Source organism: Rhizopus delemar, genomic scaffold, assembly GCF_000149305.1.
Source record: "Rhizopus delemar RA 99-880 supercont3.13 genomic scaffold, whole genome shotgun sequence".
Lineage (NCBI taxonomy): Eukaryota > Fungi > Mucoromycota > Mucoromycetes > Mucorales > Rhizopodaceae > Rhizopus > Rhizopus delemar.
Genome location: NW_027137839.1, coordinates 350,043 through 363,491, shown reverse-complemented (window position 1 = coordinate 363,491; position 13,449 = coordinate 350,043). Strand labels below are relative to the sequence as shown.

Here is a 13,449-nt window from a genome sequence, read left to right as displayed (position 1 = left end):
ATGCTCAGCTATTTTTAAAAGCAAGTTACGGCATATTGGGTTTTTATAGCCAAGTGTCATTTAAATATAAACCTTAGTGTATCAAGTGCTGTATCATTAAAGTATAGCTTTATCGGATTTTGATGATTTTTGGCTATAACTAGCTGTTTCAGCTAGGATTTGTTTTATTTCATTGATGAGTTTCTATACAAAGTGATGAAAGGTGATTGTTATGGCCAGCAATTAATCTTACGGCACCTATCATAAGTTCAGCCAAGAAAAAACGGCAAATCTAGCCAACAATGCAATGTCTACTTTTGTTGTCAATATTTTTTGCGCTTCTTTGGTCATTTTGCCAACATTTCTGTCCGTTGCCTTTAAGTTTACCATATTTTTATATTTTACTTGATGTCTGTATTTTAAGAGATACTTCAAGATTTATCATTGACAGTAGGTAATTGAGATTGACCTGTTTACTGCTTATATAGAATGTAAACAATATATCATTCATGATCAATTCACTATAAAAAGATGGAGATAAGCCAAAGTAGGTTAAGCTTTCACAACGTCTACTTATTGAACTCAAGTTGTTATACTTCTTGCATTTTGAATGTACTTTTAAATGTAGCAAACCTCATATTACTTAATATGTTAGATCGACAGATTCAATCTATTACAATCTAAATTGGATCTAAGCTCATTTGTTTATAGTTCCTTTTGCAAGGAAAAAAATATTTTTAAACGCCAAGGGCTTTTCTATCTGAACTTTTGTCTATCAACCACTTTCCAGACTCTTTTGCTGCGTGTGAAGATGTATTACATTAAAGCAGATCTAAAAATAAATTGAGCAAGCAAACAAAAGGAATTGAAAAACTGCAGATATACACACTGGTGCCATTATAATTTATCATTCTTTCCTACTTTAAGAATAAACTCAAAATAATAAACCCTTATAAAAACAGTCATCCTATTACCTAAATTTAAGCCAAACAATACCATGTGGTCGAGCATAATTTCACTTATGAGAAAACACATAAAGAGCTTTTAATTACATGACAGAAATCGCTCTAGTTTAAAGTGCAGTGATACAGAGAATCCAGCTTACGTATTTCTTAGAAAGCAGTCAATATGACCTCGCATGCTCTACAGAAATCTTTTATTTAAAAGATAAGCAGAGACAATGACTGAAATTCCTTATTCGAAACAATACTATATTTCGCAAATTTTATAGTCTAAAGAACAAAATAGGATAGTACGGTTGCAATCATGAGATGTTACTGTACTCAAATTCTAAAAGAAATGGCTCCTAGAAACCCTTTAGAAATACATCAATCAACTTATAAAAAGAAAAGTAAAATACAAGCCCGTTATTATTTATATGGTGTGAACTATTGTTATATCTGCATAATCGAATTCATTGTATCACTCTGGCTTATAGCATAGTAAAAGTTTTCTCTTCTATCGTGTCAACCTTTACATATACATTTTTAATTTCTTGATCGAGAATACATGTCTTAAATTCACTTCCACTAAGCAGTGTGAACTTTGTCGATAGACAAAGATACTGAACAATATTCTTTATTTCATTTGACATAAAGAATCACTTATAGAAAGATGCTGTGAGTTTGTTGGACTTTTTATTGATGATGTTGTAACCAATTTAAAAGTAATTTTATAGGTTAAAAGAGAACTTTTCATTTGGAAACGCAAACTTTAGTCGCCTCTTTTTGTCTAATATATGAACAACGGTGAGGATTGTGAATTCTGTCAGTCAGATAGCAAAGAGTTTATATTTTTCTCTCTATTTGTCAAATTAATGCTTTTATTTTATAAAATAAATTTGGTTTGGCATTCCTCATTAAACTTAAGTAAAAATTGGCTTCTCTATGACTTGTTATCATTTGCTTTTAGAAAAGAAAATACGTACATAAAGTCTTACAGAAACATGGCACAATCACTCAAGTTGCTTTTTATTTTTTGTAAAATTGACATTTGGAAATATTGTAGTCACAGTCTGACACGAAGTTTTTTATTTTTTATTTTTATTTTTTTAGCAAAAAACCTTTTTTTTGTCTTGAAGCAAGATAATAAACAAAGTCATGGTAAAAGAAAACAAAAAGCAATTATTTTATGTGCTTATTCAAATTGGATAGTCTTTACCCATTACTGTAGCATCCACTGAAACCAACGATTTAACAAGAATGGAGCGTGTTGGTGCCCATTCACACATTCGCGGTTTGGGTCTTGACGATGCTCTTGATCCTCGTACTTCTTCACAAGGCATGGTTGGACAGTTGAAGGCACGTAAAGCAGCTGGTGTGATTTTAAAAATGGTTCAAGCTGGCAAGATTGCTGGTCGTGCTGTTTTGATTGCCGGTCCTCCATCTACCGGTAAAACTGCCATCGCTATGGGTATGGCACAAGGTAAAAAGAAATTAAGCATAGATACTTTTTTTTATAGAAACTAAAGAGAATCTTTTAGCCCTTGGAACAGACGTGCCTTTCACCATGTTGGCTGCTTCTGAAATTTTTTCTCTTGAAATGTCAAAGACAGAAGCACTCACTCAAGCTTTCCGTCGCTCGATTGGTGTTCGTATTAAAGAAGAGTCTGAATTGATTGAAGGTGAAGTTGTTGAAATTCAAATTGATCGATCCATGGTTGGCGTAAGCAGAAAAAAAAAGAAAAAAAAGGGCGACTGTTGAATCTGATATACATTGGTTATAGGGTTCCAAAACAGGCAAATTGACATTGAAAACGACAGACATGGAAACAATTTATGATCTGGGTAATAAGATGATTGACTCATTAAATAAGGAAAAAGTAATGGCTGGTGATGTGATTGCGATTGATAAAGCTTCTGGAAGAATTTCTAAATTAGGACGCTCTTACGCTAGAGCAAGAGATTATGATGCTATGGGATCAGATGTAAATAAGCAAAAATAGTGAATATATTTATGTTGACCTTATGAATTAGACAAAATTTGTTCAATGCCCTGAAGGAGAATTACAAAAGAGAAAGCAAACTGTTCATACCGTTTCACTCCACGAAATTGATGTAATCAACAGTCGAACCCAAGGCTTCTTGGCTTTATTCTCTGGTGATACGGGTGAAATCAAGTCAGAAGTCAGAGATCAAATCAATGCTAAAGTAGCAGAGTGGAGAGAGGAAGGCAAAGCAGAAATTGTGCCCGGTGTACTCTTTATTGACGAAGTGCATATGCTTGATATCGAATGTTTTTCATTCTTGAATCGAGCTTTAGAGGATGATATGGCACCTGTAGTCATCATGGCATCTAACCGAGGCATCACCAATATTCGTGGTACAAAATACAAATCACCACACGGTATTCCTGTAGACTTGCTGGATCGTATGTTGATTATCTCCACAAGCCCTTATGAAGAAAATGAAGTGAGAGAGATTTTAAAAATTCGATGTCAGGAAGAAAACGTGGAAATGACAGACGATGCGAAGGATGTCTTGACTCGTATTGGCCAAGAGACATCTCTTCGTTATGCTATTCATTTAATTACAGCTGCCAATTTGGTGGCAAGGAAGAGAAAAGCAGCTGCAGTTGATGTTGAAGATATAAAGAGAGTCTACGCACTCTTTTTAGATGAAAAGAGATCTGTTCAATATTTGAAAGAATATCAAGACCAATACATGTTTAATGAATATAATGACCAAATGGCTGTAGATAATGCTATGGAGATGTAAAATCTTTTTTTTTTAATATGTGAATAAAGCAATACTGAACAATATAAAAGCTATTAACATAAATAAGCAATGTCTATTAGTCGTTGCATAGCTTGTTGAGGCATCAGAGACTGCAATAACGAGGGCGGCATTTTCGGCTGCAACAGAGGATTGAGCAGGAGTCAGTGAGTAAACAGGGATAGGTGTGTGTAGAGTTGTATTGCCTTTTGGGACTATTTTACCAACGCCCCAAGGAACCTTGGTACCTAAAATAAAAAAAGATATTTTCAATTGTATTGTTAAAAAAAAGCATCAGTATTACCATCTGGTTGAGTGTCATGTTCAGCTGCATCAAGCTTTCCATCAGATCCGACAATGCTAAAGCGTGTAGTCCATGTACGATCTCCCTTTTCTATATATCATATGAATTGATTACAAAGACTAACTCTTCCCCCTGAATACAAGATTACCATTGGTGAACATAAAGAAATAAATAGGAGCGTGAGGTTCTACCTCAGGTGCTATCCAGGATAATGAATTTGATTTTGTGGCATCTAAACCAAAAGCAACGTTCTTTAAAAACTTTTGTCTATTATTATCGCCAGTCATAAAATCTTAAAAATAAGAAATGTAAGTAAAATAAAATCATATATCAATATTTATTCCTTTGATACCAATCTTGAATTTCCTCCACTCGCTTGCCGTACTGGGCAAATCGTTATCGTCATCTATATTCAAAAAACAAAGCAAACTTTTTTAATATACAAATTAAATAATTTTAAAGAGAACTTTACACCAAACAATCTTGTATTGTTCACCAGATCTCCATACAGTGCCTGGTTCAGGGTAACTAGGTGCCATATTGGCTTTAACATGATAGATCAAGGGTATAGTCAAAAGTACACAAGGTGAAAACTTCATTTTCGGAAAAAAAAAAATAAAGGTCCGTTTTTTAGAGAAAAAGAAAAGGGTCAGAAAGGGCGTTTATAGTATCGAAGAAATGAGAATGCTTTCCTTGCTTTATTTCAATAAAATCGAAATATAGTGGATCACTTCAAAATTTATAGGGTTTCATAAGAACAAAGCAGATGGCTGTTTGGAAAGAAAGTCGGTATTGTTCTACATTTGATATGTGATTACTGCCCTATATCTTGACAATTGTTAATTAATACTAGATAAAACCAAGTGATAGTGACAATGAGTACACTTTGATCATCATTTTTAAATTAAAGGACTTAATGCGAATTTTATAAAAAAAAAATACAGAAAAAAAAACCCTATTAGCTGCTATCTCATTCTTTGGAGGAGGAGGAGATAGGGATTTTACTTGTGGCAGCAGCACTATAGGCTGCTTTATTCTTATTAAAAATTCCATATATCTATTCTTTCACCTTTTAGTCAAGACTATTAAGAAGTGTTTAGAAAAAAAGGAAGAAAAAAAAAAGCTACATATGTACAACATCACAGAGTGCATCAAAGCATCGTCCAAGCAAAAAAAGTACTTCAATCAAATGGTGAATGCGAATCTTTTCTATATTAAACTTGTTACATTCTTTCTAAACTACGATATATTTATGATACAGAGATTCGCATAGTAATATGAATATAGAAAGGAAATTCCCAGCCTAGACACAATGTATCACTCTCGCAATTTTTATACTGTAAATAACATACTTAATGATCTCAATGGCTATTCGAGAAGCTGTTAGCTTAATCCTTTACTTTATTTGGTTAATAGACTGCAGTAATGTGTAAATTTCACTTTAATGTAACTACATTTAATCAAAAATAATATAAAAAAAGAAATACACATTTGCTAATAACTTACCTTTGTGATGATTTTGTACAAGCCTTGTTTAATATAACAAATGACTCAGGTTAGTTTTATAGAAACAGCGTTTTGAAAACGCATTATTCAAACTTGGTGTAAAAGCAATGTATGATGCTTGCCATACTAATTTACAGTTTTGCAAAGCAATTGGCGGATTTACATATTTCAACTTTGCGGCTTTGATGTAGCCCGATCTGCGATTTTTGTACTGTGTTACTCCTTTATTATCTTATTGCATTAAATATTTCAATTTTAACATTGTTTGTTCTGAGAACTGAACTTAATGATTAACTGCCCTACTTTGAAAATGAATACATTGATACAGCTGATGAGCAAGGAAATGAAACAGCAAGTAGAAAAAAAGCTGACCCTTATAATCTGGAGCATTAAGCAGCTTTTGTTCAATAGAAAGTAGCTTAGCTACTTAATTCCAACGCCAACAATGTAATTACAATAAATGAGTGCAAGCACTGCCAGGAAAAGCAGCTAAAGAAAAATAAAATAAAAACAATTCCTTTGCCCGTGCATGTACCGGGTAAAAATCCATATGAACTTCTGTCTTATTTTATTAAACATATCTAGATAGATGCTAGGACAAACGAAATTGAGCATGTTTAGCAGGTGAAACTTAGAGCCCATCAATCCAACTATGTTCACTCGTAGCATATGTGCTTTTACTGTTCTCTATGCTGATGTAAACACTCACGATTTAAAGCAGTTTTAAGATATATATAATTGAATAGATTGAATTGTTTGATAGGCAAATTCAAAGTGAGCTTTCAAACTGTGATACTTTTCATTTTCCGATGTGTTTGGTGTACTAGGTAAACTGAAGTTGAGCCACTGTCTTTCCTTTTGAACAAGCCTCCAAATCAAGCATCTCGCCGATATTATGCCGTTGCCTCTTGGTTTCTTTGATGATCTACTATTTGCATCATCCTTCATGTGCTTGGCTACTTGTCTCATGCAAAATTCCTGCCTTCTTCGCCCCCTCAGCTTGGGCAAAAACTCTTGAATTGGGGTCCTACTTCCCCACACTAGTGTCTTTATAATTGATCCCGTTTTCTTTACGCTTTAACGTTTTTCTCTTGCTCGCCTAAGATTTTTAGTTTCCCTTTTCTCTCAATATCTGACCCAGGCGGAAGCGATGTAAGAGACATGAAGCGCTCAATTGGGTTTTAATTTGTAAATAAAACAAATGTTTAAACATTCACGATCCCATCCTACCTGAGGTGAAGTGGGCCAATAACAACTAGAGTGATAGCCAGGCTTAGCCAGGTTAGGATAATACTGTAAGACATAGATGTAACTTGGGAGCTTCTTACACACCTTAGGGCCCATGTGAAAGCCTATGCCGTACACTGTATACTACCTAACTAGCTTTATAAAGTATCATATAACAATCATCCCTTTTTCTTAATTTATCTAAAATCAAGAACAAAAAGTCTCTTGAAGCTAATACACTTTATTACTATCTATCTGGTAAGCTCTAGTAATTAATTATCACGAAGGAACTTGTATTTGGCTTCATTGTTTCATTTGAAACGAAGTTGCATTCAAATCTTTGATCTTGTATCAAATGTATACTAAAACGGCTTTACCTCGTACACCAAACACATCGGAAAATGAAAAGTATCACAGTTTGAAAGCTCACTTTGAATTTGCCTATCAAACAATTCAATCTATTCAATTATATATATCTTAAAACTGCTTTAAATCGTGAGTGTTTACATCAGCATAGAGAACAGTAAAAGCACATATGCTACGAGTGAACATAGTTGGGTAATCCTCGGTATTTTTATAACTAGATTTGTAACTTAAAGTACAATAGATAACAAACCATTGTGATTGAAATAATATGTTTTTTATATAATGTGTTGATGCATCATATGATGTGATATAATAATAAAAATAGAAAAAGAGAAAATATATACTAAAGTTACATTGCCATACTAGCTTGAAGTGCTCTAAGTTCTGCCTCTTCATCATCTTCAACTTCATTTGCCCTAGCAGCTATTTATATATGTTTAATAAAATAAGACAGAAGTTCATATGGATTGTTTACCTGGTACATGCACAGGAACATTGGGCGCAGTAACCACTGGTGAAGGTGTTTCCAACATTTTGGCGTCCAACTCTTCTTGTTCTAATTCTTCCAATTCATTAAGCAACTCATCCTAATACAATAACGTATGAATATCTTTCTTTAAAAAAAAACTCCAAATGTGTGTACGTACCTCGTCCAAATCATCTCCTACGCCAACAGGTCTTGAGATAGCTTCCGAAATTTCATTTGCAATATCCATTTGATCACGAATGTCATCCATAGTTTCATCCACTTTATCAATATTCCTATTAATGATGCTTAGCATTCTTCTCAATATTTACAATATTCAATGCCTACATCGATCCGTGTATATTTTTCATGGCTTCAGCGCCTGCACGCATAGCGCCCATAGTCTCCAAGTTAACATTAGCATTTTCAATAGCCATCATTTGTGTTTCAATAGTCATGCGTGCTCCGTTTATTTTTTCAATATTGCTTTCATAAGCCTTCTTTCTCTTGAGTGCCATCAAGGCCACTATGAATTATAAATAAAAGCAACATGTAAATGAGTGCTTACCTCTTCTGTTTTTTGTGGCATTGATTTTGGCTATTTTTAATTCGTTTTCTGCCTTTGTTTCTAAAAACGTTTGTCTCTTTTCCAGCATGTCCAAAGTTTCTCTTAATTTATAAATGGCATCCTTGGCCGTAGTTTTTGATTTTGCTTTACCAAAAAAGAGATTCATTTTTCTTTTTACAAACGAAGAAAAAGAAAAAGGGAAAAAAAGAGATCAAGATTTCTTACTTTTAAATTTACGTCATGTACATAAAAAGAAAATAAAATTAAAAAAAAAAAAAAATGACCCCAGATCTTTTTTTTTTTTTTTCCTTTCATAAATCAACATGGCAGTGACAGGTCGTTTAGCTGATATTGCACAAAAGTCTGCTGTTCTTTTCCTTGCTGGAACTACAGGTAAATATCAAAGTATACAAGGTGATTTATATTGATTATCGTTGATAGTCTATTATATGGTTAATGTGGGTGTCCTTGTTAATCGTCGAATGGAATTAAAGAAACAAGGAAAATTACACGAAGAGCTTGTAAGTTGATATTTTTACAAATGAAACATTTTCTTATTATATCTGAATAGGCACGTTTAAATGGTCTTTTGGAACAACCTGAAAACACCAGTATTCATGCCGAAACATCAACCACGCCAACGCCTTTACCTGACACAGATACACCCGGTACAGTCAAAGAACTCTAAGCTTTAATATATTATAAAAAACATAATCTTTTTTTATTGCTTTACGATGCATTATGAATTTCATTTAAAGCCTGTTTATAAAATATTAATATTCAGTTGGGAGTTTTTAATGCAAGTTTACCTTTTCTATACTTTCGGGCGATAGATTGGGTAGTCTACCAGATTCCGATTCTACGGTAACAGTTAATTTAGTTGGTAAATCCTATGATGATCATATTAATATCGATTGTATATCAATTGGTATCAATATACATTAATAAATGGACATAGCACTTCTGGTAAATATTCTCCATGCTGCGCTGACCATGATTTCCTTTCTTGAAGCTCATCTAGAGTACAATTGAATATGTATTTTTTTTTTCTTTTTCTTTATTTGACCAAGCAAACCTACCATCATAAGCTTCTTCAAACACTTTAATCATTTCTTTTCTTAAATTCATCAACTTTATTTGTGCCTTCTTTCTTCTTTCAATTTCCAATAATAAATAGCTGTAAGATGATGCATAAAATCGATATCTTTCAGCCAAAGAGGATAATTGCTGAAAGAAATCATCTAAACTGCATTCTTTATTCTTCATTGCCACTTCAGCATCCATAATCTTTTCACAAATAACATCTGCTTGTCCACTTGTACCGAAATATTCCAATTCATCAAGCACTTTCATTTGTTCCTGCTGAACTTTTAAATAAATTTGCATACGTTGTTGGATTTCTTCTCTAAATAAAGAGTGAGCCTAAGCCTATTTCTCTTTGATAGAATACTTGCGCAATAGATTGAACAATAGCTAAACTGTCTCTTAAGCTACCAAGAATATCGGGTATATGTTCATTATCCTCTTCTAATATTGTAATATCCAAATCATCGCATGCTTCAGGACTTGATTGATATATCTTGGTCGCCTCTACAATCTGATCATAATGTTTTGTAAAATCTGTCAATATTTCTGCCATCTTCTCAGTCTCTCGTCCCTGAATTCTTAATTTCTCGTGAGCAAACGACAGTGGCTCCTCCAGTGGGGTGATCAGTGTAGCCTCTCTCATCGAAGCCAGTTCAGACACAGCCAAGGCTATATTTCTCGATTGATTTTCCAACACGTTATTGATCATTTCCATTTCTCCAATTTCATCATCTGCCTGCCTTTGCAACTCAATGATAGCTTCATCTGATATATGATCAAATAATGTCACTTTTTTTTCCACGCGACCATCACCTTGTCCTCTTTCCTTGTTGACCTTCAAAATGTCTTTATCGATCGTACGTTGTTTTAATAAATTAAATATATTTGTCAACTCTATCGTCAAAGACTGTAAAGTACTCTCTCTTTCCTATTCCAATTCGTATATTAGTCTTTGTATATCTAACTGTTGGTTTGATTTGCCTTTATCTTGGTCTTGAATTCTTCTACTTTCAAGTCATTGTATTCCCTCATTCTCTCCAAGGTGACTAACTGAGCCAAAATGTAATTATTGACAAAGAGTAATTTTGGATGAATCTTTTCCATTGTTTCTGTACATCTTTCAGAAGCCTCACAAAAATTGTTGGCTTCTTCACATATGCCTTGTCCTGTCAGTAAAGCTTTTTTGGAATGCAAAAAGAGATCGAAAAGTTCTTGTTCCATAAAGCTATTAAAAAAAGATAAGCGACAAAAATAAAAGAAAGGAACCGGAATACCTACTAAATGTGTCACATGATTTGACACTCTGTATTTATGCAGTCAAGTGAAAACCAGGTTCAGTTTTTTTTGTCCCCGAAACATTGTTGGTTGAACCTGACTTTTTTTCATTTCTATTTTGCCGTTTATAATAACAATCAAACTACGTTTCTTTGCTTTAAGAATTGAATATCAGGCTTAAGTCATTGGAGGACAAACACTGCTCGTATTATTTGAATTATAAGGAAAAAATTAGCCAATAAGCATTCTATATTGCAACATACAAGCAAGAACTCTAGGCTTTTTACCAATTTCAGGTAGAAACAACCAATATTTAAGCTCAGTTAAAAAGTGAGATCACTTTGAACTCTTTCTTCTTTTACTGTGCTTCCAATCTCAATTTACAAGATGTTCATGGTTCTTCCCAACTCCCAAACTTTCATTCCGGCGATGGGATTTCAATTCTTATCACCCAAGCAGCAAGTCAAATACAGACCGTATTTTCAAGCAACTAAGGTATCCTTGAGGCATCCGCACATCATCTCTCCCCACGTTGATGACGCTTCGAAGTTAAATACTTTACAGACTAGCACTTTCAGAATGTCTAGAACAAAAGGCACTTTTTTGCTTGATATATCTTTTTGTAAAGAAAAGTACACTAACTAATAGTGCATGATTATTCTCAAAGAACAACATCCTAATGTTCATGCCTGTGTTCCTTTGAATGATGGACCACGTCATTATCTTGAAGTTTACATTACTCCTCAGAATAACAATAATGACGTCTTCAATCAAGGTCTCATTTTCAAAGAGGCCAACTTAGGCGCTTATCCTCGTTCATCTCTCGACGACACTGCCAATCTTAAACCTAATCACTCCCCTCTTCTTCCTAAGAAGGAAGTAATTTCAGGGCTTCAACGCAGTTTAGCTATTTTTGGTGAAATCATAAAAATAGGAATTACAACCAAATCAGCCATGGGCTTCTTTATGGGCTCTGGCTATGCTGTTTTAAATATTCAACAAGCTACAGAGAAATTCCTTAGACAACAAAAAACAAGAAAAAAAAAAACCGCGATTATGGGTTACGGGTTATAGATAATTTGACCAAACCTATGGCTTAAAAAAATATGAGTCTGTTCATTTTCAGCGAGCACTTTTTTATTTTTAATATCCTTAAGGATCTACATTGAAGTTAAATGCTTCTTTTTCCAAATTCGTCTACAAATCCACCTCATGGAAAATAAATATGATGAAGTAAAAATTCAAAAAAGTCGGTCAGATGGTCTGTAAAAGTTATAACCTCACACGATTGGCCAATATTTTTCAAAAAAAAAAAGTGGACGGAGTTTTCAAACATCTGATAAACTGAGGCTGGAAGCAGGATATTGTCTTCTAATCTTTACAAATGGCAAACACAAAAAGTTGAGAAATAGTAAAACAATGCGATAAAGTAGCTTTAACCTTTTTTTTTTCTTGTCTAGAATATGACGTGTCGACTCTTTTGAAGTTGAGATATTCTACTGACCCAAACGTAGATACCTTTTTTCAGTGGGAAGGCTCTGTATTGTAAGTGAATACTATTTGAAGAAAAAGGACAGGTAGACTGATATGTTACCTAGCTGTTTTATTCCCAATGAACCACCTAAAAAGCTTTTCAACTGTGTTGGTATGAATGTTTCCCGAGCTAAAATTGAAGAGGGCAAGTTATGGACACAAGGTAGAGAGTTGACTTATTATCTGGATCCTGTCACGAATGAAAAGTTGAACAAATGGGATAACCCTTGGACGGGTGAAAATGATTTACAAGGCAAGTATAGTCAAAAGAAGAGGATATCTAGTGCTTAACGTGCCTTAGTGGTTCACATTGCCAATGACCCTATACAGATGGCTCTTCCTATTCAAATCCCGTTAGATGTACGTCATAATACTTTTGGTGGAACGTCTTCTATTGTTACAGAGGTACCTACATATGCAGCCCTAAAGAAACGATCCTATCATAACCCCTATCACTGCATAGATCCCCTTATTCTACCCAAATCCATTAAGCCATGAAAAATTTAGTGAATTCGATTCCGGCAAGATGTATCAAGCAGGCGAGTTTTTTACATTCAAATGCAACACAAACCAACTTGAATCAGAAGAAACGATAAATGATGTGGATGTCAATTGGACAAGAGTATCTAGATTCAGTCCCTTTATGAAAATGAAAGATAATCAGGGCTATTTAATATTCCACTGTACAGGTCACAAATTACCCCAAGGCTCTACTGTCAATGATCTTCACCCTCTTTTGGCCAGTGAGATTAACAAGGACAAGAAGGCATACGCCACTGCCCCTGCCGAATATGATGCGAACGCAAAAAGTGTGTCCAGCTGGACTTATTTCAGAGACAACTTTGATCGCTATCAACAAGGAGAAGCTATCTAACTCGTTTCATTTGAATAAAGAAGTCATCATTGCTTCTATATCATCCGTATGTTCTTCACGCTCTTTTTTAAAAGTGTAAGCTAAATGATAAAAAGCATCATCATTTCTTTACATGATATTGTTTATTATTTTCTATGGTACAAAACAAAAAAGAGAGATCGATCGACTTTTTATTTCTTCTTTCCTTTAGCAGCAGCAGCAGCCTTCTTATTATATCCTCCACTCGCTACTGCCTTTTTCATTGTAGTCGAAACAGCTTCATCACTTTCAATCCAAGAAATATCAGCCAAATCCAAATCACCAAAACGTTTTTGAAATTTAGAAAGCTGTTCACTTTCATCCGTCACACCTTCCTTCAACATGCTTGGGTTCCAAAGTGGGTGGTTACGAGTGTCTTTTGTCAGACGAATGTGAGAACGAGTAGGTGAAGTGGTTCGAACAGTATAGGTTGCTCCGTTACTTAAAACAATGGTCTGTAAGAATTTTTCGGGTTTGGTAGATGTGGAAGCATGTCTGACGAATGGTTTAGTTAATCGAAGCATGGTTGATTGA

General features: G+C 34.2%; 9 protein-coding genes across 9 annotated transcripts; 4 read left to right on the top strand and 5 right to left on the bottom strand.

The window, feature by feature from the left end:
- Positions 1–2,078: 2,078 nt before the first annotated feature.
- On the top strand, positions 2,079–3,695 carry RO3G_13991 (RuvB-like 2; the record flags this gene model as incomplete). The annotated part of the gene is made up of 5 exons (XM_067668575.1): positions 2,079–2,081; positions 2,133–2,403; positions 2,462–2,643; positions 2,705–2,905; positions 2,955–3,695. The coding sequence occupies 5 exons, from the start codon at positions 2,079–2,081 to the stop codon at positions 3,693–3,695; spliced, it is 1,398 nt and encodes a 465-aa protein (XP_067524676.1).
- Positions 3,696–4,319: 624 nt separating this feature from the next.
- RO3G_13990 (uncharacterized protein) lies at positions 4,320–4,535 on the bottom strand (the record flags this gene model as incomplete). Its single annotated transcript, XM_067668574.1, has 2 exons — positions 4,320–4,402; positions 4,469–4,535. The coding sequence occupies 2 exons, from the start codon at positions 4,533–4,535 to the stop codon at positions 4,320–4,322; spliced, it is 150 nt and encodes a 49-aa protein (XP_067524675.1).
- A 1,690-nt stretch (positions 4,536–6,225) lies between these two features.
- RO3G_13989 (uncharacterized protein) lies at positions 6,226–6,846 on the bottom strand (the record flags this gene model as incomplete). The annotated part of the gene is made up of 2 exons (XM_067668573.1): positions 6,226–6,549; positions 6,733–6,846. The coding sequence occupies 2 exons, from the start codon at positions 6,844–6,846 to the stop codon at positions 6,226–6,228; spliced, it is 438 nt and encodes a 145-aa protein (XP_067524674.1).
- Positions 6,847–7,444: 598 nt separating this feature from the next.
- On the bottom strand, positions 7,445–8,079 carry RO3G_13988 (uncharacterized protein; the record flags this gene model as incomplete). The annotated part of the gene is made up of 4 exons (XM_067668572.1): positions 7,445–7,518; positions 7,571–7,682; positions 7,743–7,857; positions 7,910–8,079. The coding sequence occupies 4 exons, from the start codon at positions 8,077–8,079 to the stop codon at positions 7,445–7,447; spliced, it is 471 nt and encodes a 156-aa protein (XP_067524673.1).
- A 373-nt stretch (positions 8,080–8,452) lies between these two features.
- On the top strand, positions 8,453–8,817 carry RO3G_13987 (uncharacterized protein; the record flags this gene model as incomplete). Its single annotated transcript, XM_067668571.1, has 3 exons — positions 8,453–8,522; positions 8,571–8,650; positions 8,701–8,817. 3 exons carry the CDS (start codon positions 8,453–8,455, stop codon positions 8,815–8,817), a joined length of 267 nt encoding a protein of 88 aa, XP_067524672.1.
- A 41-nt stretch (positions 8,818–8,858) lies between these two features.
- Positions 8,859–10,319, bottom strand: RO3G_13986 (uncharacterized protein; the record flags this gene model as incomplete). The annotated part of the gene is made up of 6 exons (XM_067668570.1): positions 8,859–8,888; positions 8,939–9,019; positions 9,070–9,146; positions 9,209–9,496; positions 9,624–10,143; positions 10,224–10,319. 6 exons carry the CDS (start codon positions 10,317–10,319, stop codon positions 8,859–8,861), a joined length of 1,092 nt encoding a protein of 363 aa, XP_067524671.1.
- A 558-nt stretch (positions 10,320–10,877) lies between these two features.
- RO3G_13985 (uncharacterized protein) lies at positions 10,878–11,564 on the top strand (the record flags this gene model as incomplete). The annotated part of the gene is made up of 2 exons (XM_067668569.1): positions 10,878–10,985; positions 11,139–11,564. The coding sequence occupies 2 exons, from the start codon at positions 10,878–10,880 to the stop codon at positions 11,562–11,564; spliced, it is 534 nt and encodes a 177-aa protein (XP_067524670.1).
- Positions 11,565–12,077: 513 nt separating this feature from the next.
- Positions 12,078–12,314, top strand: RO3G_13984 (uncharacterized protein; the record flags this gene model as incomplete). The annotated part of the gene is made up of 1 exon (XM_067668568.1): positions 12,078–12,314. One exon carries the CDS (start codon positions 12,078–12,080, stop codon positions 12,312–12,314), a length of 237 nt encoding a protein of 78 aa, XP_067524669.1.
- Positions 12,315–13,067: 753 nt separating this feature from the next.
- RO3G_13983 (mitochondrial 54S ribosomal protein bL31m) lies at positions 13,068–13,439 on the bottom strand (the record flags this gene model as incomplete). Its single annotated transcript, XM_067668567.1, has 1 exon — positions 13,068–13,439. One exon carries the CDS (start codon positions 13,437–13,439, stop codon positions 13,068–13,070), a length of 372 nt encoding a protein of 123 aa, XP_067524668.1.
- Between the last annotated feature and the right edge of the window lie 10 nt (positions 13,440–13,449).